We start from the raw sequence: 24,862 nt of genomic DNA on the forward strand, positions 1-24,862 counted from the left end.
CAAAACATTCCTTTGTCATCAAACGAATGAATTTAATATGTAGTTTGAGTTTTCATTCTGTTTGTAGGTCATCACGTGCTGCTGTTCAAACTGTAAAGTCTTTTCTTTTTTTCTTTCACAGCTTTGACACAAAAGAAGCTAACGACTAACAGAACATTTGCATTATTGGCTTATCGTACAACAAACAAAGTCACTTGACGTCACGATGGGAGTGGGCAAATTCAACTTTTCAACTGCCAATGAGCAGTCGCGAGTGGCGGGCTCAAGACGTGACATCACTTCCTGGAGGCGGGGCTTACAAGCTGCTCCCGTTCACGCGGCCGCGCGGCCGGTCGTCATCACGGTGACCAGTCAGTCCGTGCCGCTGCGTAAATTCACTCACTCACTCACACGGCGCCAGGTGATGACGTCATCACTAAAGGCCCAGGGACTTGCGCACAATCTTCTGAGCCAGTTTGTAAAAGTGATCTCTGTCCTCGCGCCACATCTTGGAGGCGTCCACATTGGCGCCGCTTTCATCGTTGGGCTCTGAAACAGAGACAGGATCCGTTTCCATGGTGACGCATCTTTGTCAACGTTTCATGGCTGTTTACACTTTGGAAGCGCTTACTTTTTAGGTTATGTTGAGCATGAGCACCCTCTTGTGGTAAAATATGTAACCAACATCCAATGGAAGAATTCCGTTGTCAACGTGTGGGAGCCAAATGACAGTTTGAGCCATAGTATGAATGCAACGTGTTGAATGAGCAACGTTGGGAACTTGCTTCGACTCCAACTCCACTTTTACTAACGGCTCAATGGCCGAAAAGCAAAAAAAAAAAAGTTTGGACTGAGGGCAAAATGAGGCACACGTGTGTACAGTAAGAGTGCGACGATATATTAATATCACGATAAATCGTGATACTTTGTCTCCTGATAGATTATCGATACGTCTACGCAAGTATCGCCATATTACGGCTCAATTTTTCACAACTTATTAAGCAATTACTTGGCGGGCCACTAGGGGGAGCACCTCATAAGACTGGTGGAGAAATGCGAACATGACTCATCAGCTTACTTTTATGATGATGATGATGATGATTAATTCTTCATTTATTATTTGTTGTATTTATATTTTATTATATATTATGTATTTATTATATTTTTTGATATGAATTCTATTTTTGTATTTGTTATTATTTATTGATATTAGTATAGTATTAGTATATTAGTTTTATTGATATTAATTTATTCTATATTTTGTATTTCATTTATTGCTATAGCTGATTCTGGCAAGAAGGTTAGCGACAAGAAATAAGTCCAAGAGGAGCCAGCAGTCATTGACGCACACGCACCAACCAACGCGAGGGGAAGTTGTGTCACGTCAACTCGCTTTCCAAAGGATGCAAATTGGGATTGGTCTCAGTTACGCAGTTAAAGTTGAAGGAATCGACAGCTTTGTCGCCTTTTCTACACTCGGCGAGTGAGTCGTCGGCTTTTTTCAGTTCCGCAGCCGATTTTTTGGACATAAAATCGTCCAATTGAAGCGTGGGAAAAGCGAGGTTTGACCGTACGTACAGCGCGGCGGCGGCGGCTACCTGCTAGCATGCTAACGACGGAGAGCAGGATCTTCTCCACGCTCTGGACGGGACTCCACCTCTCGGCGCTGCTCTCGTAGCCCATGGGGTCGTCGCCGGGCGCGTGCAGGATGGAGATGCACACGCGACCGTCCGGGTAGACTGCAAACGCGGCAACAATCACGGGGCCGTCGCTCGATGCCGACGGACGGACGGACATACGTACTGTTGGGGTGAAACATGTCGCAGGTGAACCTCATCTTGGGGGGGCTGAGCGGGTAATCGGAAGGGAAGGTGAGCACGGCCGGAAAGACGCCGCCTTCGAAACACGTGTCCTGCGGACCCCTGAAAAACCAGCACAAAGTGTGGGTGTGCTGCACGTCTTCCACGTTTCCCTCCTCCAACACACCTGATTCAGTGATCGCGATAAGGCTCACAAACATGCACCACCGCACTTTGACACGCGTGCGTTCACTGAAAATATGTTTGATTGTCAATTGGACGTCCATTTCAATGATCAACACTGACGCTAGCATGGAGCTAGCGGGCATCGTCGGTCGGCTCGTGCCGCAACCGTACGTCGCAACGTCATCATCACCCGGACTCAAAATGGAGATCTTGTGGAATGGTGGGCGGAGCCAACTCACATGATGAGCGCCTCCCACTCAAAAAAGTTCTCTTCATTGGCGGGACCTGCAAAATAGGGGAGAATCCATCACTCATCCCAAACGGTTTTCCACAGCAACTTGACGCGACGCACCTGCTACGATTCCTTCCGGCGGGTTGAGTGTCAGCTCTGGAAGAAAACACACGTTATATCTGCACGTCAAAAACAAGACCGGACGACACTTTTTTGCAAACTTTGGAGTTGACAAGAAGTACAATTGCCAAGGCAGCGCATTTAATGTCAATATCCGAATGCAAAAAAAAAAAAAAAAAGCCATCAAAAGCTGCAAATTTTAGTTCATTTCATTTCTATTGGTCACGCCATCAGGTTTTTTTTTTGTTTGTTCTGGTGAACTATGCTTGTTATTTGTTGACGAGCTTTGTTTGGTGAATGCAGATTTGCCACCACGCCATGACGGCAGCGAACGTAGACCAGGTCGCGGCATCCTTCACGGCACAATAGCGTTCGTACGGCAAAATAGAGCCACTGCCACAACTTACGTCAATTTATTAGGACACATTGTGATGACGTTAAACCCGCAATCTATCTTTTCTTTCCTGCTGGTACGGCAGCCACGATTCCGCTGTTGAATAAACGTTGAAGAGGGATGAGAAAGGCACTTTACGTTCCCGTGTGCGCTCGGCTGGCAAGCTAACAAACTAACAAGCTATCCGCCGGGACAACAGCGGCATCGTAAGTCGGAGCGGAAGTCACGCTAGCACTTAGCTCCCAACAACAACAACAACAACAACAACCGCATCAGCAAGGCTTGCTGTTGTTGTTGTTGTCATGTTGCTCGTCATTTGTCTCGAGCGAGGCGACATCACTCAAAGTGACGCCAAACGAAACCCGCAACAAATCTCCAGCGTGTCCGCGCTCAACTTGTGTTTTTCCGACTGCGTGGAAGCTTCTGGAAGCGACGGAGGCTGCGCGCGTGCGCACTTGGAGGCGCGCCGAGAACAAAACGTCGCCGTGACGTGACGTGACGGTGAGGAGTCTTTGAAGGACGTCAGCGCGGTTGTCCTCACGTTTGTATTCGGCCATGAGTCTCTTCAACGCGGTGCCCGCCATCTTCGTCGTCCTCGTCGGCGACACGACACGACGCCAACCGAGCCGCGATGACGTCACAGGCCAGCCCGCCCTCCTCGTCGCGCGTGCGCACATCCAGGCCGGCCTGGCCGTTTTGTTTTGTTTTGTTTTTATCATCCAAACAAAATGGCTACTATTCCATTCCAATCATTTTCGAAATGCACATGAATTAAGAGTTTCATCAAACAAACATTTCAATTTCAATTTCAAATAAAAAACAAAAAGGGCTCATGAAAAAAAATCCCAAGGAAGCTTTTTCAATGAATGACGTCATCTTGCTGCTATTAATAATGAACAGCAAAATATAAGATTTCAATTCCTTTTTCCAACGAGCAATATTTGGTTTTGTTCTAAAGAAACAACATTTGTGTTTACCTCGTAAAATATTGTTTCGACAAAAGTCAACATTTCCAAAAATATATTTCATATCTGATGGTAATATTAGCAATTTAGAACAAATCCAATGTTTCACATAAAAGGAAAAGATGATCCAAATCTTTATTTTATTACACTTTCACAAAAACATCTTCAATTTCTTTTGTCGGCGAAATATCAATCATTTGAAAACATTTTGTTTGCTGGCAAATTTCAAATATCTTCCAATTGAAAGTCTCTTTTTTTTTTGAAATGTGATTTTTCTGCAAGCAGTTGAGGGGCCCCGCCTGCTGCCCACTGCCAGCTGAGATAGGCTCCAGCACCCCCCGCCACCCTTGTGAGGAACAAGCGGTTCCGAAAATGGTTGCATGGATGAATGGCCTTTTTTTTTTCAAATCAACTTGATTTCATCACATTTTACATCAAATGACAAACAGCAGAAAGGCCACCAAAAAAAAGTTTCAAAATGAAACAGTGAATGAAAAGAAAGCAACACTTGGGGACTTTTTCAACCTTGACCAAATGTTTGCTGAACTCTCCTGAAGAAAGATGGCGTCGCTTTTGTGCACGTGCCATTGTGGCGCAAAAAACACAAACAACGGCAAAGTTTTGTCTGAGGAGAGAAAATCGAAATTGTCCTGCCGGGCAATTCCGCTTCTGTCCAGATGGTGGCGCCAATTCTTGCAATAATGGCGCCATTTCACCCTGAAAAGTCCGGACGGGACGTCGACGTCACGCAATGGCCACTGACGGCATCCGATCGGGAGACGCTTGCTTTTGGCCAATGGCGCGGCGGACGTCGAGGCCCCGCCCCCTCCGGCGGGACGGACGGGAAGAAGAAGAAGAAGCGAGGAGAAGACGACGCGTCCGAGTTGCGCCGCTCTTCGCTTCATCTGGCAGGTAAGCGTCACGTGACAGCTGCCACATACGTGACGTGACGCCTCGTTTGTTGTGGCACCGACACGCCACGCGCCACGTGACAGCTGCCACATACGTGACGCGACGCCTCGTTTGTTGTGGCACCGACACGCCGCGCGTCACGTGACAGCTGCCACATACGTGACGCGACGCGACGCCTCGTTTGTTGTGGCACCGACGCCACGCGACAGCTGCCACATACGTGACGCGACGCCTCGTTTGTTGTGGCACCGACACGCCGCGCGTCACGTGACACGTTGCGCGTCGCTGCTGAGCGCTAATTTTAGCGCGTTTATTTCGGTCCGGGAGGCTGGCGTGCGCCTTTGATGGTCGTCGACGTTTTCTTTTTGCAGTCCCGTCCGTGCGTCCGTCCTCGCCATCCACCATGACGGAGCAGACCTACGGCAGCGGCGCGCCGCCGCCCCCCTCGGAGGCGGAGCCCGGGTCCTCGTCCTGGCTGAGCCCGGAGCAGCGCGCCGGCGCCGTCCTGGTGGCGGGTCTGCTGCTCTTCCTGGCCGCGCTGCTGGTGCGCTGCTGCCGCATCCTGGTGGATCCGTACCGGAGCATGCCCGCATCCAACTGGACCCGACACGGACACAAGGACGCCTTGGAGCGCCGCGTGGCCTCCTGATTTCGCTCTTCCTCCTTCCTCCGGGACGCGCACTCGGAGCGACGACGAGGCGCTCTACGGCGAAATCCCCGCCCGCTCTCTTTTCTCGACGGACGAAGACCAGCCGAGCGGCTGCGTGTGGTGGCAAGTTTGGCGTTGACGTCGGCTGCTCGCAACTTGCGGAATCAACGCGCGCCACCTGCTGGACCGGCCACTTCACGCCACCATTTTTCTCTGGCAATATTGATGGTTACGAGCAGCAAACTGCCACCAATCGCTTCCCGTGATTTGACGGACGTTCTTTCATATTTGATCTGCTTTGATTTTCCGATTTGATGCGCAGCACTTTGGGAAATGTGCCATGCAAATAAAGTTGATGGATCGATGGAGAGTGGGTCCAGCAGCCCGAAGCCACAAAACAAGTCGCGGCTATTCTGCCTTTCACACACTCACGGCTGACAACGAGGCACTCGATCTGCATTTTGGGGGAGACGAGCGCCCCCAAACACGAAAGTGACTTGGATGGCAAAGGAGCGAGCGACGGAAGCTCTTGAGCAAGGCGCGCCAAACTGGGCCGCCGACCGACCTTTGACCCCGGCCGGGGCCAACATCTCGTTGGGTTTTGCATCCAAGGTTTGCTCAATCAATGCAGGCTCCTGATTGGTTGGCGTGACTCCGCCTCCCCCGCATGACATTTGGACCCGATTGTGAATCTCAAGAGTTGAAAATGTTTTCACAACTTTCGCTCATTGAGATGCAAAGAATCCAACTTTTCTTTTCCCCCTTCAATGCGACGCGATTTTTCACGCGCATCTCAAAGCGATTTTCATCAATCGAGTTCAAATTCCCCTTCAATGCAATCAGGAAGTGAAGCCGTCGCCTTTTCCAGCATTTTGAACCAAAACTTGTGACCGTCAAGAAATGAATCACGTAAGAATACAAAAGTAGAGACGAGTCAATAATCGAAACAGGAAAGCACACAAAGTCCACAATCGTCAAGACTCACAAAGGTCAGCAAACAAGGAGCAAAAAACACCTTTGATGACAAACACGACTTCAACGTCACTCAATGGGACAAAAATATTTGGAAATGTTGCCAAACATCACGACGCATGATTCTTGCATGTCACCAAATATTCACGCTCGCAAATGTCGACAAATGGAAGCAATGAATAAAAGTGATGAAACATTTTCAGCATTTCTTCCAAATATGACCAAACGTCCACTCAGGTGTTTTCAGGGTCGCCAAATGTTTGCCAGGTCCAGGTCCAGCCGGGTCGAAGGTCACGTGACCTCGCGTCAACAAAAGCACGCGTGGCCGCCAATGCTAAAGTCCGCGAGGCGGCCGTATAAAAGTGGCGCTCGCTGGTTGGTTGGTTGGTTGTTTTTGTGGCCGATTTGTCCTCATCATGAAAGCGGCGTGCCTCCACTTCCTGTTTGCGCTGGCGTGCGCCGGCGCCGCGCCGACGGCCGACGAATGCGCGCCGCTGCTCGCCCCGCTGCCGCTGGACGACCGACAACAGGTGAGCGTCGCCACACCTGCTAGCGTAGCATGTTAGCATCTCGCCAGACTGAAGGCAATCGATTCACATTCTTCAAAAAAAAAAAAGTGGATTCTCATTGAGCACAATTCAGAATCGATTTGAAATGTCCTCAAATCAATTGTATTGAAGTGATGACTTGTTTGTGTACTGGGGACACTGTTGACGTTGTACCCGATTTGGCCACTTGGGGCAGTGTGGTTCCACATGTTCCAACAATATGCAGTGAAGTTGTTGCCACGTTAGAGAGGAAAAGGAAAAAGTCAGCATCAAGTTTTGCCGATAAAAGTTGATGTTTTTTGCAACCCAAGAAGATGAGTTATGTTAAGATGCTTCTCTGGAAACATTTTTTGTTTGAATGGTCATTTTTTTTGGAGGGAAAAGAGTAGCGTGCTAATGAGCAAGTCAGACTGGAGTCGACGATGACGATTATTTGCTCATCTCGAAACTGGAGTGAGAAATTCTTGTTGACGTGTTGGCAGCTGTCGGGCTGGCGAACGTTCATCTCGGCCTACACGGACAACGAGGCGTTCAAGGCCATCCTGCGCATCACCGACAGCACCCGCCTCCAAGTCAGCGCCGCCGCCCACAACGACAAGGACCTCCTCCTCTACGAGGAGATGATGATGTCAGATGATGTTGCGACTCGTCGACGTTTCTCATTTGCCGATTTCAAACTCGCCCGCTGATTTTTGTGTGTTGTTGTTGCCATTTGCAGGAACGGCAACTGCTACGGCACCAAACTCAACATCTCCGTCGACGGCAAGGTGGCGTCGGCCACAAGTGCGCTCGCCCGCCCGCCCGCCCGCCCTCTTTTGCGGTTGGCCGCCATTGTGGTCTGACGCGTGCGCTTCTGTCGTCCGCCAGTGCAAAACATCTCGTCCGTGTACCGCCTGCTGCCGACGTGCGCCGGCTGCCAGGTGATGAGCATCAACAGCACGGCCCACCACCTGAAGGACTTCCTGGAGGCGTTCGGCATCCGCGTGGACGGGCTCGGCAACGAGGAGATCAGCGCTCGATCGCTCTACCTGTTTGGTGAGGCCCCGCCCACCCCCATTTCACCATTGAACCGGCAAGTCCGACATTTCCATCGGGTTTGTTTTGAACTGGCGCTGGAGGCTAGCGCTAGCATGCTAGCTGAGGCGGCGGATGGCGCCGTCTTGTCATTTGGAAGGTGCGTTTGTTTGCGTTTGCGCAGCTGCGGGGAAGGAGGCCAGCGACTCGGACCTGGAAGGCTTCAAGAAGCAGGCCGCCTGCTTGGGATTCTCCGGAGAACCGAACTTTATCATGGAGCCCCAAAAAGGTTTGCCGTCCCGCCGCGTCCGTCGCCAGCGCCCATGGTGCCGCCGCTCACGTCTTTTTTCTTTGTCCCTCCCGCAGACTTGTGCGACGGCCACAACGTGCTCATGATCAACTGAAGCGCTTCCTATTAAAAACGCATCCAACGGCAACAAAACCAGTTTGGGTCTTTTTGCCTCACCGCCGTCAGCGCGAGCAAAAGTCTGTCAAATGCACAAAACGCTGTTGAAGTCACAGGCAGGACGCTGGCTAGCTAGCTAGCTTTAGCCGCACTTTAGCATGATCAAACTCAATCAAGAAATGTTGCACACACACAATACAAAGAAACACAAATGGGATGCAAAAGTTGAACCCCAAAAAAGTGGAGACCAACGTAAACATTTGTTGTGCCAGTAGAGGGCGCCGGCGTTGCAATGGCATCGGCATGAGCTCAACATCACACATTCCCACATGAAGAAAAACAAAACAAAACAAAACGCGACGGCGTTCCGGAACGTTCCCCGTTTGCGTTTTGTTTTGGTCAAACTTTTGTTTTGGGCTCCATTTGTGGCCCTTTTCAAACAGTTTCACTCAACTGGTCAGCCCAAGACGACTTTGGCACTTTTGGACAAACAAAAGAGGTCGACAGCACTGAGCACGCTCACACAGACACACACACACGTGTGGGCGGGGCTTGGATGGGGGCGGGGTCACCTGCTTTAAAAGGCTTCCAACACGCGACGCCGCAGTCCAGAACAACGGCGAGGATGACGACGACGACGATGACGATGATGATGAAGATGCTGACCGTGAGCATGACGTTGTGGGCGGCGCGAGGGCACACCTGCGACCGGCATTACCAGCCCCTCCCCGCCAAGCACCTGGATCAGGTAAGCTTCATTTGGTGTGGATTTGGGCTTCTTTGGCTGACGGAGGGCGGGGCCGGGGCCGGGGGGGCGCGGCCTATCCGCAGGTGTTCGGGGAATGGCGTCTGGTTTGGGGCGCCGCCGACGTGCTGAAGATCTCCGACGTGCTCGCTTCGGTCGTCAGTTTGCACCCCAAAGGTGACGTCATTCACTTCCTGGAGAACAACAAGTACAGGTGAGGTGACGTGAGGTCGCGCGCGTGTGCGCGTGTGCGTGTGACGTTTGTGCGTTCCAGCGACCATTCGTGCGTGACGTACTCGAACGCGACGGCGCCCGTCAACAAAAGCGGCGAGGACCCCCTCGTCTCGCACGCCGTCATCGACAGTGAGACTCGCTCGCGCGCGTGCGCGCGCACACGTCCGTCCATCTCATTTGCATATGTGTGTGCGCGCGTGTCAGAGGTGGTGAGCGACGGTTCGCTGCTGGACGTCAACATTTCCTTCACGTTGCATTTCTACGAGCGGTCGCCCGACGCCATGCTGATGTTTGTGGAGGCCGAGCAGATGGGTCGCTTCCTGCTCAGCTACGGTAAGCGCGCGCGCGCGCACGCACGCACCCGCCTCGCGCGCGATGACCTGTGTGTGTGCGCGTGTGTCAGCGAGGGCGTCGGCGGACCCGGATCGCCTGAAAGCGGAACACGACAAGCTTGAGAAGATGGCGGCGTGTTTGTCCTTCACGCCCACGCCACGTTTCGTCGACGATGGCGCCGCAGGTCAGAGGTCACCCAGAATCAATGGCTGCGCACGTGTGACGTCATCGGGCGGTTTGCACGCACGAACGCACCAGTCACTTGCTTACACGTTGCGGTTGAAAATGTCCTCATCAAATCCAATTGGCCTCCATTTTGTGGACCTTTTTCCCAAAATGGAGGCATCAAGTGGATTCGTTTGGAAAAGCTTTTGACAATCGTTTGTTCTCAGCTCAAGCATAAACAAAACATGACGTCAACAAAAAGCCGCCATGTTGACTTTCTCACCATTTGACTTCATGTGGCAAATCAAGTCAAAAAACGATTCAAATGAGAAAAAAAACAAAAAAGTTGACCAATTTTTCCAACATTCGAAAAAGGAAGAAGCTCACGTTTGTTGAAGTTCACGTGTAAAATGACGTCACGTGAGCTGAGCGTGACTTTTCGTTTCATGAACAATTTCTTACCTGTTTCCTCTTTCCGTTGCTTTCCTGACCTCATTTTGCTTCTTGTCGCCGTCTAAAAGGTGCCACGGAACTAAGAAAAGCAAGCACAAGCTGGCCAAAAACTTTTGGGATCAAAAGTTGTGAATCTGAAATCAACCGGAGATAAACGAGCTTGCCAGCCAAACGGAGAACAAGAAGAAGAAGAAGAAGAAGAAGAAGCGCGCCCTTGTGTACTCTCTCACGGTGCAGTGCGCCCCCTTCAGTACGGAGGCCGCAAGCACATTGAAAACAAAGGAGGCTTGTGGAAAGCCGCCCCTCGCGCTTCATCTTCATTTGTACAAAACAAAAGTCAACAAAACAAAACAAAAGTCAACAAATAGTGCGTGACCATGGAAATGAAATGTTTGAAAAGGAGCGAGCAGAATGACGTCGCCTTCCCCTCGTCTTGTAGTGCACTACCTTGACCAGCAGATGGCGCCGTTGCCATTTAGGAAAAATGAAAGGCACTGCTGACTTCCAAACTTTTCCATCTCATCAGCCTGCAATTCAACAGCAAATATGCGAAGTTTGCCATCATTAATTTGAAAGAAAAAAAACGCTTATTTGCGACTGTTTGGTCCTGTTGATTTAAAAAATATATAAAAATTGTGAAGTGCCTCAATTGCTGTTAGCGTCCCAAAATGCGCAAAATTGTCCAATCAAACGCATCCGATAACATCAATTTCGATTGATTTGTCCTCAGAATTTTGCCAGATGACGTCAACGACGCCCGCCGAGCAGCAAGCCGACGAAGCGGCCTGACCTGATCGCAATGGAACGGAACCGTTGAGGAGAAACAACCAATAAAAAATGGGTTTGTCATCTCACCATTGCGGTCTCTCTCATTGGCGTTCGCGCATGCGTGAAAAAGACGTGCGCCATTTTGGTTGAAAACACGCCAGCAACATCACTTGAAGCCAGCAAATGTCCAAAAAGTGGCATTTCGGTGCAGCTCGGTTTACCTTTTTGCAAGTTGCGCCGCTGAAAATGAGCCCGACTGTGACGTCACAAAGACAATCGATGCGCCCCCTGTAGATCATTTCTTGTATTACGTCGACAAACAATACAATTGGACTTTTAAAGTCTGATTTACTGATCAAATCAAAACATAAATAATGAACAAGTGTCAAATATTCCATCGGGCGGGCGAGCAAGACGAAACGCCGGCGCCTCGTCCGCAACAAACCAAACAACTCAAAACATAGAAATAGGAAAATAGGCAACGTGGCTCGCGTGTGGACCCGTAAACGTTTCAAACAGTATGCGGACACTTCACAGTTTTTCAGACATAACGTGTACATATCTTTCATATACAGCCAACATATTTGAAACGCACGTCACGTTGTAAACTTTTTGTACAAAAAGAAAAAAGAAAAAATCTCATGTGACGTGTGCAACATGCAGTAAGAGTAACAAACGTACGTGTACACGTAACATATTGGAAACATGTCACCTTTCTGACACGTGAGTGACGTCAAAATCATACAACATATTTTTCAAAACGCGTTTACCATGTGTCAAGCATCTGGAAGCATATTATGGGCGTGGGAGGAACGTCCAGTGTCAAAGCGAGCGCGTCATTTGTCACTTCCTCAAAAAAAAAGTCACTTCCTGTCATGTGACATAGCACAGACGCCCCCTGCTGGCCAGGCCAGGAGGAGGCTGCCTCCCTTTCTTGCTTCCTTGGTTCGCTTCCACGCGCTCCAATCCAAACACGCGTTCGGCCATGACACCAACTGGCGACCAATCGCTCCTTCATCGACATTCTTGGCTCATGTGCTTCCGGTGGGACGACAGATTGGTCGCCAGTCAACATCCGAGAGGCGACCGTTCCGTTGCCCGTCGCAACTCGAGGACAAAGTGGCGCCAACGTGGCGGCCTTCATCGCCCCCTGCGAGGACAGGTGGGCGCCTTACGCAGGCGACGGAGGATCCGTTTGGAGAAGCCGCAGAAGACGGCCAAGCGGCGGGACGTCTCGGCCGAGTAGCGCACCGCCTCGAAGGCCGTCCGGACGGTCGGAAACGACGGCGAAGGCGGCGACGGCGGAAGATAGAGCGCCTCCATCTGAAAGAAAAAAAGAGAAGAAAAATGTGAAGGCGGCGTCCCATCATCATTCGCTCGCGGCCGGCGCTCGCTCACCTGGACGAGCGCCGTCCTGAGGAGGTCGACCAGCCGCAGCAGGTGAACGTGAGCGCCCCCCGCCGCCTCGGAGGGCACGCCCACCTTCTCGGCGCTCGCCTTGAGCCAGTGCGCGTGCGCGCCGAAGGCCAGCGCGTTGGCGTGCAATCTCCGCAGCGACTCGTCCGCCTGCCGCGACAAATGCGCGCCCAAAAAGACGTCATCGCGCGGCAAATTCCGAAGCCGCTTCCAACACACGCCGGCTCCCTCTAGTGGCTGGCCAAACAATGGCACCAATAAATCCATCAAACGTTTCTTTCCTTTTTTTTGTTTTGTTTTTCTTTCTCAAAGTGCGACGTGACACGTCTCATGCAAAAAAAATCCAAAATCAAATAAAAAAGAGCAAAGTTGACCTTCCACGTGCGCAACTGAGCGGCGCTGGTCGCCAGGATGGGAAGACTTTCAAGCGGCGCCTCCAACAGGTCGTCGTCGTCGTCGTCATCCTGAAAAAATCGTGGACATTTGCTGCAATTTGAGGATCTTTTTGTGACCTCTCAGGCCCCGAGTACTTTTTTCGCTTTATCATTCTTTTTCTGTTTTCTGTCTTTATTTCTATTTGTTGTTTTGAGCGATTGTTTCAATGATTATGTTGAAGTTGTACTTTGTGTTTGCAATAAAAATTAAAACATTTAATAAAATAAATAAATAAACAAACACGGCGACGGCCATTTGCACCCTCGCGGTCACGTGAGCAAGCAAGAAAAACTGCAAGAGGATGATGATGATGATGATGATGAGCGGCGGCGGCACGCACGCGTCGCAGGCGTTGCGCCGTCTTCCGGATGACGTCCAGTTGGCTGGCGGCCAACTTGAGCGCGTCGCAGAAGGCGGCGGGCTTGCGGTGGGCGGGGCCGCAGCGCGAAGGCCGCAGCAGCTCCACCAATAGCAGCAGGCGCAGCAGACGGGAGGCGGAGTCACGGAGCACTGCCCGGGGAGAGAAAGCTATCATCATCATCATCATCATCATCATCATCGCCGCTTGCACACGTCACTCAATCACAACAAAACAAAAACAATGACAAGAAGGACAACATGGAGGAAAATGACAACCAGGCCACGTCGGCAACAAAAAAAGTCGACCAAAAGTGCCGAACAAGCAGCGTGACCCACACGCAACCTCACTTGTGGCTTCAGCAGGTCACAAGCACGCGCATGCGCACGAGCACGCACACACACACACACGCAAGCCCGCATGTGTTTGCTGAGTCAGACGCAGCACATCAACTTTGGACTTTCCACATTTTTTTGGCCCAAAGGGCCTCCAGGGAGACGAAAGTGGCCCCAGAAAGAGGCAGGAAGTGGCTCCTGGGCGGGGTCGGCTGACCCTCACCACCTTCAAGCAGTGACCTCCATGACCTTGTCAGCATCCTTTGACAACAAGGAAGATGTGATGACATCATTTGTGTTGACAACTAGCTTTAGCACAATGCTAGCACCGGATGCTAGCTTAACACTATTTACTTTAGCTTGGCTTTATCACAATGCTAGCTACAGTTAGCTTTAGCTTCACTTTGACTTGAGCTTCTTTGGGATCGGCTTTAGCAACTTTTAGCTTGTTGACGACACAAATTTGGCGACTCCTGTTGATGTGGCCATGAAGCAAACGCACTTGCCTTGTGACAATACGTGACCTCAGGATGACCTTGAATGACATCACATTGCTTCTTTTGTCTAGACGTAGGGAAATGTTGACACACTTTGTGACCTCCTCACGAATTCATGACACGGCGCATTAATGCGCATGATGACATCACTGTCTGCACGCACACGCCCACACTTAACACACACACACACGCAAAGTGTATGCATGTGCACACATAAATATATCTCACACTCTCTCACTCCCACTCTCACGCACACACAAAGCATTGTCGCGAGCGGGCTGGCAGTGCGGCGCAGCGCCAGGAAGAAAAGGTGACGGGCCAAAAGCGTGAATCATTTGCGACGTCCCGACACGACACACCCACACTTTGGGGGTTTTACCTTTTAACTTCTTTTTTTGTGTGTCGTTTCACACAATTTTTTTTTTTTTTGGTACCATCGCGGACACGCCGGTCCATCGCAACACCTCCGATGATGAGCGTCGTCCAATAGAATGCTGCCAGCTGAGTCACGTGATCATTTGAAGACGCAAACGGTGCTCGCTAGCCAAGGTGTTATTAGCATGTTTGTAAACAAAAGGCTATTGAAGCATCCAAAACAAAACGTGGCGCCATTTTGTGACCCGGACTGAGCGTGAGGAAGAAATTACTTTCTTGAAAGAGATATTTTTTTTTCTCTTCAAGGTTTTTTTTTTTTTTTTTTTTTTTTTCTTGTGTCGGTAACAATCCGTAGTATGGCACCGCGCCACATGGTGGCGCCACTTTGTTTTTGTTGTGCTGATGCAGCACTTGTTCGTTTTGCTTTCAGTGTATTTTATGCCACGGACCTTGTACACTTATTTGTCAACAAAGTTTTTTTTTGTAATAAAGTTACTTTTGGCTTCTTGTCGTTCTTCCTTTTTTCTTTTTTTTTTTCATGTGGCCCCTTTTCATCCCAGCGACAAGCGCGGGCGCTAGCCACGCCCTCAACATGTGTCCATTCCGCAATGAAACGGCAAGAAGGAGGAAAAATAATGAATTGCCTTCTGAAAGGTGAAAAGCTTTCAGGCACACGAACTTCTCACACGCACGTCACTTCAAAGAGGTAAGAAAAGAGCAAACTTACGTCTCATATTGTTTCCGCGCGTAATCAATAAATCCAGCATGTGTGTACAGTACGCGTTGTGTTTGTGGACATGTGAAAAGTTCCCCTTTATAGCGTGCGAGTATGACACATCACCTGAGTCATCAGACGGCCGCGCGGCCATTCAAGCATCAACGCCCACCATGACACCCCCCCACACACACACACACACACAGAATCCTCCCCAACCCACACACGCACGTCTGTCTGACACGGATAAAAAAAAAAAAAAAAAATTAAGTAATTTTGTAAGTGAATAAAGTGCATCAGAAAAAAGAGACATGGCCCCGCCCCGCGGAGATGATGTCATCACACGCTGGCTGTGACGTCATCGCTAACAAACACGACAAACGATTGGCAGGGTAAAATTTGTCAAGGATGGAGAAAGGAAAGGTCGCGTGGTCCTTTTTTGGGACGTGACAAACGCTGACCTGCTCTGATTGGACGCCGTCACACCTCAAACAGAATGACAGACGACCTTTCCTTTCCCACAAGGTGTGTCCTGACGACAGGTCGCCGATGAGCTGGACTCGATCCTGGCTGACGTCTGGGGACCGGTCGCCATCCACTCGACGGACAATGGACAAACAACGAGACAACAAACAATGGACTGGTCGCTGACCAATGACGTCATCAGGGGGATGACGTCATGCTTTTCAGGAGAAGGCTGGGCTTTCCTTTCTTGCTTCTGCTGAAGCTCCGCCCACTGCGGGGACTGCAGGCAAGGTCTGACTTTTTTGCGACTGCACTTGAGCAACAAAAAAAAAAAAGAAAAAGTTTGTCTTTGACATTCCAGGCAATGGGAGAGTCAAAGCACTACTTTTATCTTAGCGAAACACCTCACCTCACTTCAAGATAGTTCCTTGACAGCAAAATGCTGCAAGACGGCATCAAAGTGCAACTTCTGTCCGACGCTTCAATTCATTAAAAAAATAAATAAAATGCACAACTTTTGTCTGAAAGATTGTTATCACAATTTGGCACCAAAGCACTACTTTTTGACTTCCTCCACTTTTGACTGCGCGATGAAACGGGATGCACTATTACGGAAAGCACTACTTTTTTGTCATCTTATTTTCATTTGTTCATTTTCGGTAACATTGTATTTATTTACTACTTTCTGTCAAAATGTGTACTTAGCGTTCGTGGAATTTTTGGATGTGGATGGATCGTTCCAAAACACGCAAATCGTTTTTTGGACGCCACTTAGTCGCCATCTCCTGGCCAGGATGAGAAATGCTCGCGGTGATGATAGTAATCATATCTAGGGCCCGTTCCACCTCTGCTCACGAGGGGGCAGTGTTGCTGTCTCCATGTAACCGTTTAAAATTAGGAATTGAAAATCGGGAAATGAACCTTGACCTTCCATTATGTGTTCGTTTTTATGTGATCTTAGTTTGTTGCCTCTAGCTCGCTTTGCCTTCACCCAGTGCTTCAACCGGAAGACACTCTTCTTCTATTGCTACGTCTTTGACCGCTGATCCTTTAGTGGCGTAAAAGAAGAAAGTTTGACAGTAGAAGAAAGTCTTGTAGATATGCTGGAGGGAAAAATCTCGTTGTGTTCAATAAATGAACATATAATTGCATATAAGATTAAGGCTCCTTTTCAGTGACGCAATTTGAAATGTTCGTTAGAGACAGTAACACTGCCACCTCGTGGACAAAGGAAGAACGGGGGAAGCAGTCTTACTTACCGGCGATATACTGTACCTTATAAGAGACGGATGAATTCTTTTTCTTTGCAATGAAATGTACTGGTAGCGCTTCTCTCAGATTGACTACGTCATCCACGGCGTCATGTTGTTTGCTGTTGAGGCAGAAAATAACGTGAAAAGGCAGCAGAGAATTCATTCAATGTATTCTTGAGCAACCCAAATGGCAACCCAAGATGGCCGCCAGGGACTTCACCGGTCCCGACGGTGAGTTGACAGTCCATTCATGTGAATTTTTTATTTTGCTTCACTGAACAAACTGCACATTCAACGTTAAATATTACAAAAATTATCAAAATAGTGCAAAAATACAGTTTGCGGATCTGAAAAACAGGTGGAAATCACGGCTGTATTGTCAAAAACAGGTTTCATTATCATTCAATTTGTCAACTAAAACCATCTATATGACAAAATTATGGCTACAATTAAATGACATTAAATTTGACATATTTGCAGCTAGATCGATGTTTATTACTCAATTAGAACTAAAAGACGCCGTTCTCTGACGTCATCGCTCTCGTCTTCATTATCAATACATCGTCGTCAGTCCGATGACATTTCCGCTTTGATGTTGACCTTCAAAACAAAGCTTGCCAATTCGATATTTGCTCGCGAACCGTTTTGAAAACAAAAGCACATTTGACACATTTGGGTAAAGCTGAAATAATCTTGTATACATAAATAGAAAACGCGTTCTAATATAACAAAGCGACGTGTCCGTTTGCAAAAGCTTTTACTTGGAAAAGGTGAAAACGGACATGAGCGATTGCCGTTGCTGCCATTCAAAATGTGTATTCGCACATTGGCTTCGCCACCGAAAACGGGCTTTTGTTTTTTCTTCCCTACCAACTGTCGCCGTTGCCAACTCGACGAAAACATAAGATGAGAGTCGGCATCCGGTTCGGTCGGTCAGGACTCGTCGACGTCGTCGGGCTTGAGGCGGAAGGGTGAGAAGAGCCAGCGAGTGACGCCCAAGCGCGGATGCTCCACGGCTAGCTAGCCGAGGCCGCTAGCTACCAGTTGCTTGCTTGACGCACGCACGCAGCTGCTAATTAAGCGGGCAGCATCGAGCTCGCTCCAGGTAAACATCATCAAGGAAACTCGTGATCCCAAATTTGAGCACGAGTGGAAGTGAATTTGTCTTGGCTCGACTCGTTGCGATGGTCGCCACTCAACTTCCGGTTGATCGAGACCAACTTGATCCATGAAGCTTTGAGTTGTTTTTTTTGTTTTTTTTAAATCGTGCGATGAAATCGTGACAGTCAAGTTAAAGTCCGACCCCCCCGCAACGGATGTAAAGATGTCGCACCAGCGAGGCGCCCGCAACTGAAGCAGCTTTGCGCCCAAAAAGTTGTCATGGCGAGCCGCAGGAAGTCCAGCACGCCGTGTATGCTTCCGCCGCACTCGGACGTGGACGTGGACGCCGATGCGGATCGGTCCGAGGACGACAGCTTCTCCGAGCCCTCGTCGGGAGGCTACGAGTGCAAGTCCTGCAGCTTCAGGACCAAAAGGCTCCAGTTGTTGACGGCGCACGTCGACTCGGAGCATCCGGACGCGGGCACGAGCACGTCGTACCACACAGGGAGGTACGCCCCGCCCACATGTGGCAAAAGTACGCGCAACAAAAAGAGCTGAACAAGTTTGAGACATAGAAAAGGTCAAAACAAAAGCAAATCTTTTCACTTTGGCCGCAAATCAGCATCAGTTCCAAATTTCGGTCTCGGGCCTCCTTGGCTACGAAGAATTGTGACTCGTCATCTCGTTATTATTTTGTTGACCAAATAGTTTTTGTTGCCGAAATGCCGACTAGTTCCCAGCTTTCCATCTGTTGCCAAGCTCTCACTCGCTCACTCTCTCTCTCGACGGCAGCTCCGACACCGTTGTGCCACACAACTGGCGCCATCACCCGGACCAGGACGAGTCGACGGGCGCCGAGGCACGACTCGGCGAGCGGACGGACCCCCGGCACGAGCGAGCGGAGGACGAGCGGCGGCGCGAAGACGGCGCGTGCCGGAAAGGCATCGCCCTCAGCAAGACGCCCATCATGAGGAGCCGAGCGGAACCCAAGAAGTTCGGCGCCGCCTCTCACAAGATGGCGGCGGAAGAGGCGCTCAAGGTGGAGAGCGAGGACGAGACGGACGAGTACGAGGAAGCGGCCGCCGTCGCCCCTCCGCCGCTCCCCGTCCCGGCGCCGCTGCAGATCCCGACGGGGCCGCAGCCCGCGTTGCTGCTCAACGGCGCCAACGTGCTGCACGTCAAAGGCGGCGGGGGCGTCGGCGCCCTCCCGGCCGAAACCCTGGCCCAGGTCCTGGCCGCGCTGCAGAAGCAGAACCAGAACCAGCTCCTCATCCCCGTCAGCAGCATCCCGGCCTACAACGCCGCCATGGACAACAATGTCCTCCTGCTGGGCGCCTACGCAAGGTAAGTGGGGTCGGGCGGTCCCAGTTCCGGCGTTGTGACCCGTTGACCCCCGCACGCAGGTTTCCCTACCCGTCGCCGGCGGAGATCGCGGCGCTGGCGTCGCAGACCCAGTTCAGCGAGGAGAACGTCAAAGTGTGGTTCTCCGCCCAGAGGCTCAAACACGGCATCAGCTGGACCCCGGACGAGGTCGGTACCGGCCTCCTCGCAGAACCCGTCCCATCGGGCTCGGTGGCAGGAAGCCATGTTGGAAAGAGAATTCATACGTTCAATGAGCAAAGTCAAATGTATGCACATTATTTGCTCCCAAAAACAGAGAAATAGGTTCTATTTGAAATGTATCAAGTGTCCCAAAGACGTATTTATACGTTTTGGTTTTTTATGCTCGAGCATATAGAAAGAAGGCTTTGGTGCAACCTTTCAACTGCAGTGAACGGGTGGAAAAAAATGGTGATAATTACAAAAAGGGCCAGCAGGTGGCAGCAGAGTACACGAGATCAACCAGGGCCATGTTGCAAAAAACTCTTCTTCCACCCCCCCCGTTTTCACCAGGAATGTGAAAAATGATGAAACTTAGATATATTCTCATGCTAATTGCTGCAGAAAACAAACCGATAGAAATCTACTTTTTTTTTTTCGTGATGAATGAAGAGACTAATCTTTCTTTTGTTAGGTTCCATGTTTTGAAATATTTAGTGGGCCTTGCAAAATCAGTCCACATCCAGTCAAATAAATATCCGGGGTTGCTTCGGTCAAAATGGCTGTTCATCACAAAAGACGGTTGAAATCAAAACAAGTGCAAGGAGCGCACAAGTTATCAATAATGATTTGCGCGCGACGCGGATGTGACGACGTGCTTGTCGCGGCAGGTGCAGGAGGCTCGCAAGAGGAAGTCCAACGGCAGCGTCCAGACGCTCCCCCAGACCATCGCCGTCATCCCCGCCAACATGGCCGCCAACGGCCTGCAGTCCATCTTCCAGACGTGTCAGATCGTGGGCCAGCCGGGGCTGGTCCTGGCGCAGGTGGGCGGCGGCCCCGCGGCGGCCCCCGTCGCGCTCGCCGTCAGCGGCGCCCGAACTTCAGAGCCCCGCCCCGAGAAGGCCTCCTCGTCCGGCGCCGCCCTCGACTCCGCCTCCAAACCTAAAAAGTCCAAAGAGCAGCTGGCCGAGCTGAAGGCCAGCTACGGCCGGCGCCAGTTTGCCACCGACGCGGAGATTTCCCGCCTCATGCAGGTGACGGGCTTGTCCAAGCGCGCCATCAAGAAGTGGTTCAGCGACACGCGCTACAACCAGAGGAACTCCAGGGACCTGCACCACGACGGCGGCCAGGTCGGCGGGAACGACGGCAAAGAGGACGACGACGACGGCGGCAAAGACGCCAACTCCGCCTCCGCCATCGTCATCGACTCCAGCGACGACGCGGGCGACTCGTCGCCGACGGCCGGCCGGGGCTGGCGGCGCAGCAAGACGCGCCACGCCTTCCCGGACTTCACGCCGCAGAAGTTCAAGGAGAAGACGTCGGGCCAGCTGCTGATCCTGGAGTCCAGCTTCCGCAAGTGCGACACGCCATCCGACGAGGAGCTGACGCGCTTGCGGGCGCAAACCAAGCTGACGCGGCGCGAGGTGGACGCCTGGTTCAGCGAGCGGCGCAAGGGGGGCGGCGCGCCCAAGGCGGGGAGCGGCGGCGAGGCGGCGGCGGCGGGGGCCGGCCGCAGGATCCTGAAGAAAACGCCGGCGCAGCTGGACATCCTGAAGAAGGCCTTTGTGCGCTCGCGCTGGCCCACGGCGCAAGAGTACGACAAGATGGCGCGCGACTGCGGCCTGCCTCGCAACTACGTGGTCAACTGGTTCGGCGACACGCGCTACGCCGCCAAGAACAGCAGCCTCAAGTGGTTTGACCTCTACCACGCCGGCAAGGTCGGGAGACGCGCAAAGCGGCAGCGCGTATACGTGCCGGTCCCAGCCTGTTTGTTTGTTTGTTTTTTGTGCAGGCGGACGAGGCCTCGCCCGACGCGGCCGCCAGAACGCCCAAGAAGTCCAGGAAGCGTTTCCGGGGTTGGTCCAGGAGGACGCGGCGGCCCTACGCCGGAAAGCAGGACGCGCCCGCGCACGCGCCCGCCGAGGTGGGTCTGTCGTGGCCACAAATGTCTCACAAGAGTGCCCCTAGTGGAGGGATCGCCAATGACAATTGCTCGCTCACCAGGCCAAGTCTTTCCTCTGTAAATTCCCATTAAAAGCGTCGTTTTTGGGTGGCGCTATGCTGGCAGACAAAAGAGTTAAGTTCAAACGGTTAGAAGGAAAAAAACGTCCATCACAACAAGCGCTTTTTGCTAACCTTGGAGCAGCCGCATCCTCGCTTTGGTTCGTCGGTCATGCAGACACACCTACTGGCCTCTTTGGGGAATCAAATGCTTGTCGTCGCCATCCTAATTGAAGCAAAAGAGTCAAAGTTGAGTGCGAGTCGATTCCAGCAAAAGCAACGTGTTGATGGAGTGAACGTAAACTTGCCATTTCAACTCCATCCGTTTTTTGTGTCTTTGGGCCAGTCCGGGATGCTTGTTGGCCACAAGAAGATGGCAAAACACATCAGCACTTGCCATTTGGTCCAAGTTGAAGACGATTGTTTGTTGGTTGGTTTGTTTGTGTGGCGCGTGCAGGCCAAGAGCGGGAAGGCCTTCCTCCGGGCCTACTTCCTCCAGCAGCCGGTCGTGAGCGAGGAGCACCTGGACGAGCTGGCGGCCAAGTCGGACATGAGCGCGCAACAAATCCGCGAGTGGTTCTCCCGGGCGGGATGCCGGCTGGCCGAGGGCAAGGAGCCCTTCAGCGACCACGACGAGCAGGAAGCGCAGGCGGCCAGTGAAGACCAGCAAAAGCAGGACACCATCCAGGAAGCGTCTCCCGGCGCCCACCAACCCGACCGTCAAACGTGAGACGGCTGCTTTGCCCGCTTTCAGAATAAGAGGCGGGACTCTCCAGCATGGCTGACGTGCGCATCGTTTGGTTTGGGGAAAAGAACATTCCGGACAACTTCCGGTGGCGGGATTGTCCCCCGATTGGCCTTTTCCAATATTAGCAAATATTTGGTTCTGTTTGTGGGCGGGGCTTTTATTGTGAAAGGAAGGCCACTTGGTGCCACACGTATGCAACAAGTTGCACTTCACGTCATCAAGATGGACAAAAGTTTGCCATGGCAACCATGACAGAAAACTTTATTGACAAGGTGGGGAAACGGACTTCCTTTCCCACTTTGCTTCGTTTATTCAAATGAGCCTTTTGAAAGATTTTCTATGATGTCACATTTGTGCATCGAAGAGCATGACAATATCACACCCCAAAAACAAACATAAAAAAATCCAAATAAATAAACATGAGAAGAATGTGACGACGGTGCACTCAACACTTTCCCGGTGGAACAAAAAAAAAAAAAAAAAAAAAAAAAGCACTTGAGACGCCAGCTTTTCTTTTTCTGCACGCACTTCCTGTTTCCCGAAGCCATTTTTAGCACGGATCTATTTATTCTCCTTCTTGGCTTTGACCGTTTCCTTGCAGGAAATAAAAGAAATGGGAAATAACGTATCGTCGTCATTGTTGTTCTGATTGGCCGATGTGTTCATTTTGTCTGCCATTTTGAAACCGACTCTCAATTTTAGTCACACGTTAGTTTTTATCACATAGTCAACTTCATCACATTTTTATTTAGTCGACTCTAAATGGAGCATTTTCTTGAATTTCGGCCAAGAAAACATCATTTTATTCATCTCGTTTTAGTCAACAAAAACTGTCAACGTTTTAGTCAGGTCAACCATATGACTCCTGCATATATATAAATATATATATATTTTTTTTTTGTCAGCAGATGATATTTTAACTTTTTCAGATCTAAAATATTTCACATCAAATGTTCTCATCTTTTTGATGAAAAGCAACTTGACACACAATGACAGCAGCTATTATCACTAAGTTAGCAGTCACATTAACATTTTTGTTGGAACGTTATTACCGCTGGATTCATGTTCAGTTTATATATATATATATATATATATATATATATATATATATATATATATATATATATTATTTTTTTTTTTTTTACCTTTCACCGTTAATTCAAAAAAAAAATATTCTAATTAAGATTTGGCAAAAATCATATTTGTCTCATTTTTGTTAATGAACTAAAATGTAGAGATTTTAGTCCAGTTTTTGTGAGAGTTCTTGACTCATTGAACAGTTTTCAGCAGTGAAAAAGTTCATATTTTGTCCACAATGAATTTGATAACTTCATTATTTTTCAAGTACAATCAATATCTATGAAAAGTCATTTTTCTACTTGCTGTCGATTGATGATGACATCATCTGTGTTGAGGAAGTATGTAACAGCCAATCACAGCTCAGTTTACTGACCAAATCCAGAAAACAGGTGCCGACTTCCTCAGCACGGGTCATGATGTCATCATCAGTCAACAGCAAGTAGAAAAATGCCTTTTTATAGTTATTGATTGGATATGAAAAATCATGAAGTTATCAAATTCATTGTGGACAAAATATGAACTTTTCACTGTTGGAAATTGTTCAACGAGTCAAGTATCCCTTTTAAGTGAAGGACATTTTTGTCTCATCTTCATTAGGTGACGAAAATCCATACTGATTAGCAGAGACAACATTGGATCAAATCATAATTTTCCTCTCATCCAATGTCAAAAGATTTGAGTCCAGTTTTTATAAGACATTTTTGTCTCGTCGTCCATGAGACGGCGAAAACGCGTACGCATTTAGTCGCAGTTATCAGTTTTAGTTGGGTGAAAAATGTGTGTTGACGAAATCATTTTATCCTGCTGACGTTCCACATTTGGACGGCAGCAGGTGAACCACGTCGGCGAGCTTGGCTGTGCAGAGGCCTCAACGGAAGGCCAACCTGGAGACCGTCAAACACGAGTTTGTCAGAACAGGTGTCGCGGCGGCTACAGGTTCCAAGACGGCGACAAAAGCGTGGCGAGCGCCGACTATACGGCGCCAACGTGTTGCGGCTGTCACGTCGCCGTTTGATGTATAGCGTCGGCATTAACCTGCATTCAAGTCAGCCGCCGTCTGCCGCTCTTCAAAGCGCCGTTTGCGTCTGTCGCTTCCCACTAAGCGTTTCGCCGCTCGCCGACGCTCCCCCGGCGCACCGCCAACTCCCGGAGGAGCCGCGTTGTCGCGCGCGCCGTTACCCGGCGGGATGACCCGGAGCCGACGCGCGCCCTCACCTCTGATCCCATGAAGACGGCGACGCGCGCGTGCCGGAGGACGCCATTTCGGAACGGAGAAAAGGCGCTTTCGCCGGCTCGTTTTGCCGCGACGTCTTTCGACAGCGGGTTGAAACGGCGGCTGATGAAAGCGCCGCCATCCTGACAGCGAGCGTGATCACAAGCGGCGGGGTGAGCGCGACTCGCACTTGAAAAGCTGACAAATCATCAAAAGCGCTCGCGTGACAAACTCGTCAGCGTGAAACTCGTCTACCGGGAACCAAAGTCACCGTCGACTTTTCTCGCCTTTGATCGCCACTCCAACATTTCGTCTTTCCGTTCTCTCCTTTTGTTCCCAACACGCTCGCCGCCTTTTCGGAAAAGGACAACGCGAGACGCCAACGTGCTCGCGGCTGCTCGTGTGATCAATACATAAGCTCAACAATCAATCAAAGAGGACGTGACGCCGATTCAGA

General features: G+C 50.4%; 6 protein-coding genes across 14 annotated transcripts; 4 read left to right on the top strand and 2 right to left on the bottom strand.

The window, feature by feature from the left end:
* Positions 1 to 11: 11 nt before the first annotated feature.
* Positions 12 to 10,299, bottom strand: ube2g2 (ubiquitin-conjugating enzyme E2G 2 (UBC7 homolog, yeast)). Of its 6 annotated transcripts, XM_077508164.1 has the most exons (7): positions 10,116 to 10,299; positions 8,749 to 9,115; positions 2,317 to 2,352; positions 2,204 to 2,249; positions 1,783 to 1,901; positions 1,578 to 1,718; positions 12 to 528 (listed from the first exon to the last, which is right to left on the bottom strand). In XM_077508164.1, exons 2-7 carry the CDS (start codon positions 8,849 to 8,851, stop codon positions 416 to 418), a joined length of 558 nt encoding a protein of 185 aa, XP_077364290.1. In that variant the 5' UTR covers positions 8,852 to 9,115; positions 10,116 to 10,299; the 3' UTR covers positions 12 to 415. The 6 variants fall into 6 exon arrangements, with proteins under 6 accessions (XP_077364290.1, XP_077364291.1, XP_077364288.1 ...); XM_077508165.1 differs by lacking the exon at positions 10,116 to 10,299 and having other exon boundaries at positions 8,749 to 9,121; XM_077508162.1 differs by lacking the exons at positions 8,749 to 9,115; positions 10,116 to 10,299 and adding an exon at positions 3,252 to 4,407.
* On the top strand, positions 3,806 to 6,459 carry LOC144008098 (uncharacterized). The gene is made up of 2 exons (XM_077508169.1): positions 3,806 to 4,587; positions 4,959 to 6,459. Exons 1-2 carry the CDS (start codon positions 4,353 to 4,355, stop codon positions 5,234 to 5,236), a joined length of 513 nt encoding a protein of 170 aa, XP_077364295.1. The 5' UTR covers positions 3,806 to 4,352; the 3' UTR covers positions 5,237 to 6,459.
* Positions 6,569 to 8,212, top strand: LOC144008094 (uncharacterized). The gene is made up of 6 exons (XM_077508161.1): positions 6,569 to 6,738; positions 7,239 to 7,384; positions 7,475 to 7,539; positions 7,624 to 7,791; positions 7,955 to 8,059; positions 8,137 to 8,212. Exons 1-6 carry the CDS (start codon positions 6,625 to 6,627, stop codon positions 8,172 to 8,174), a joined length of 636 nt encoding a protein of 211 aa, XP_077364287.1. The 5' UTR covers positions 6,569 to 6,624; the 3' UTR covers positions 8,175 to 8,212.
* Positions 8,850 to 12,565, top strand: LOC144007727 (uncharacterized). The gene is made up of 4 exons (XM_077507589.1): positions 8,850 to 8,924; positions 9,008 to 9,098; positions 9,141 to 9,488; positions 9,559 to 12,565. The coding sequence occupies exons 1-4, from the start codon at positions 8,850 to 8,852 to the stop codon at positions 9,861 to 9,863; spliced, it is 819 nt and encodes a 272-aa protein (XP_077363715.1). The 3' UTR covers positions 9,864 to 12,565.
* Positions 11,203 to 23,138, bottom strand: LOC144008092 (uncharacterized). 4 transcript variants are annotated; one of them, XM_077508160.1, is made up of 7 exons: positions 21,673 to 23,138; positions 17,594 to 21,590; positions 16,730 to 16,842; positions 13,066 to 13,235; positions 12,665 to 12,754; positions 12,273 to 12,440; positions 11,203 to 12,197 (listed from the first exon to the last, which is right to left on the bottom strand). In XM_077508160.1, the coding sequence occupies exons 2-7, from the start codon at positions 17,641 to 17,643 to the stop codon at positions 12,015 to 12,017; spliced, it is 774 nt and encodes a 257-aa protein (XP_077364286.1). In that variant the 5' UTR covers positions 17,644 to 21,590; positions 21,673 to 23,138; the 3' UTR covers positions 11,203 to 12,014. The 4 variants fall into 4 exon arrangements, with proteins under 4 accessions (XP_077364286.1, XP_077364283.1, XP_077364284.1 ...); XM_077508157.1 differs by having other exon boundaries at positions 11,203 to 12,440; XM_077508158.1 differs by having other exon boundaries at positions 11,203 to 12,440; positions 17,594 to 23,138.
* Positions 17,376 to 22,736, top strand: LOC144008091 (zinc fingers and homeoboxes protein 1-like). Its single transcript, XM_077508156.1, has 6 exons — positions 17,376 to 18,333; positions 18,617 to 19,168; positions 19,228 to 19,354; positions 20,035 to 21,081; positions 21,156 to 21,287; positions 21,822 to 22,736. Exons 1-6 carry the CDS (start codon positions 18,104 to 18,106, stop codon positions 22,092 to 22,094), a joined length of 2,361 nt encoding a protein of 786 aa, XP_077364282.1. The 5' UTR covers positions 17,376 to 18,103; the 3' UTR covers positions 22,095 to 22,736.
* Positions 23,139 to 24,862: the final 1,724 nt, after the last annotated feature.

Source organism: Festucalex cinctus, chromosome 19, assembly GCF_051991245.1.
Source record: "Festucalex cinctus isolate MCC-2025b chromosome 19, RoL_Fcin_1.0, whole genome shotgun sequence".
NCBI classification, from domain to species: domain Eukaryota; kingdom Metazoa; phylum Chordata; class Actinopteri; order Syngnathiformes; family Syngnathidae; genus Festucalex; species Festucalex cinctus.

What these genes read in the sequence shown, in the direction of transcription:
- LOC144008091 (XM_077508156.1), top strand. Translation starts at nt 18,104, where the DNA reads ATGGCGAGCCGCAGGAAGTCCAGCACGCCGTGTATGCTTCCGCCGCAC. An exon ending in CTGCTGGGCGCCTACGCAAG is followed by an intron (nt 19,169 to 19,227) that starts GTAAGTGGGGTC and finishes CCCCGCACGCAG; the next exon opens with GTTTCCCTACCCGTCGCCGG. An exon ending in TCAGCTGGACCCCGGACGAG is followed by an intron (nt 19,355 to 20,034) that starts GTCGGTACCGGC and finishes TTGTCGCGGCAG; the next exon opens with GTGCAGGAGGCTCGCAAGAG.
- LOC144008098 (XM_077508169.1), top strand. Translation starts at nt 4,353, where the DNA reads ATGGTGGCGCCAATTCTTGCAATAATGGCGCCATTTCACCCTGAAAAG. An exon ending in CTCTTCGCTTCATCTGGCAG is followed by an intron (nt 4,588 to 4,958) that starts GTAAGCGTCACG and finishes TTCTTTTTGCAG; the next exon opens with TCCCGTCCGTGCGTCCGTCC.
- LOC144008094 (XM_077508161.1), top strand. Translation starts at nt 6,625, where the DNA reads ATGAAAGCGGCGTGCCTCCACTTCCTGTTTGCGCTGGCGTGCGCCGGC. An exon ending in CGCTGGACGACCGACAACAG is followed by an intron (nt 6,739 to 7,238) that starts GTGAGCGTCGCC and finishes ACGTGTTGGCAG; the next exon opens with CTGTCGGGCTGGCGAACGTT. An exon ending in TCGATCGCTCTACCTGTTTG is followed by an intron (nt 7,792 to 7,954) that starts GTGAGGCCCCGC and finishes GCGTTTGCGCAG; the next exon opens with CTGCGGGGAAGGAGGCCAGC.
- LOC144007727 (XM_077507589.1), top strand. Translation starts at nt 8,850, where the DNA reads ATGACGTTGTGGGCGGCGCGAGGGCACACCTGCGACCGGCATTACCAG. An exon ending in CCGCCAAGCACCTGGATCAG is followed by an intron (nt 8,925 to 9,007) that starts GTAAGCTTCATT and finishes GCCTATCCGCAG; the next exon opens with GTGTTCGGGGAATGGCGTCT. An exon ending in CGTCAGTTTGCACCCCAAAG is followed by an intron (nt 9,099 to 9,140) that starts GTGACGTCATTC and finishes AGTACAGGTGAG; the next exon opens with GTGACGTGAGGTCGCGCGCG.
- LOC144008092 (XM_077508157.1), bottom strand. Translation starts at nt 17,643, where the DNA reads ATGCCGACTCTCATCTTATGTTTTCGTCGAGTTGGCAACGGCGACAGT. An exon ending in TAAGGTACAGTATATCGCCG is followed by an intron (nt 13,236 to 16,729) that starts GTAAGTAAGACT and finishes CTCCCCGGGCAG; the next exon opens with TGCTCCGTGACTCCGCCTCC. An exon ending in CGGCGCAACGCCTGCGACGC is followed by an intron (nt 12,755 to 13,065) that starts GTGCGTGCCGCC and finishes CGATTTTTTCAG; the next exon opens with GATGACGACGACGACGACGA.
- ube2g2 (XM_077508162.1), bottom strand. Translation starts at nt 3,429, where the DNA reads ATGATAAAAACAAAACAAAACAAAACGGCCAGGCCGGCCTGGATGTGC. An exon ending in GAGTGGGAGGCGCTCATCAT is followed by an intron (nt 1,902 to 2,203) that starts GTGAGTTGGCTC and finishes CTGGTTTTTCAG; the next exon opens with GGGTCCGCAGGACACGTGTT. An exon ending in CGACATGTTTCACCCCAACA is followed by an intron (nt 1,719 to 1,782) that starts GTACGTATGTCC and finishes CCGCGTTTGCAG; the next exon opens with TCTACCCGGACGGTCGCGTG.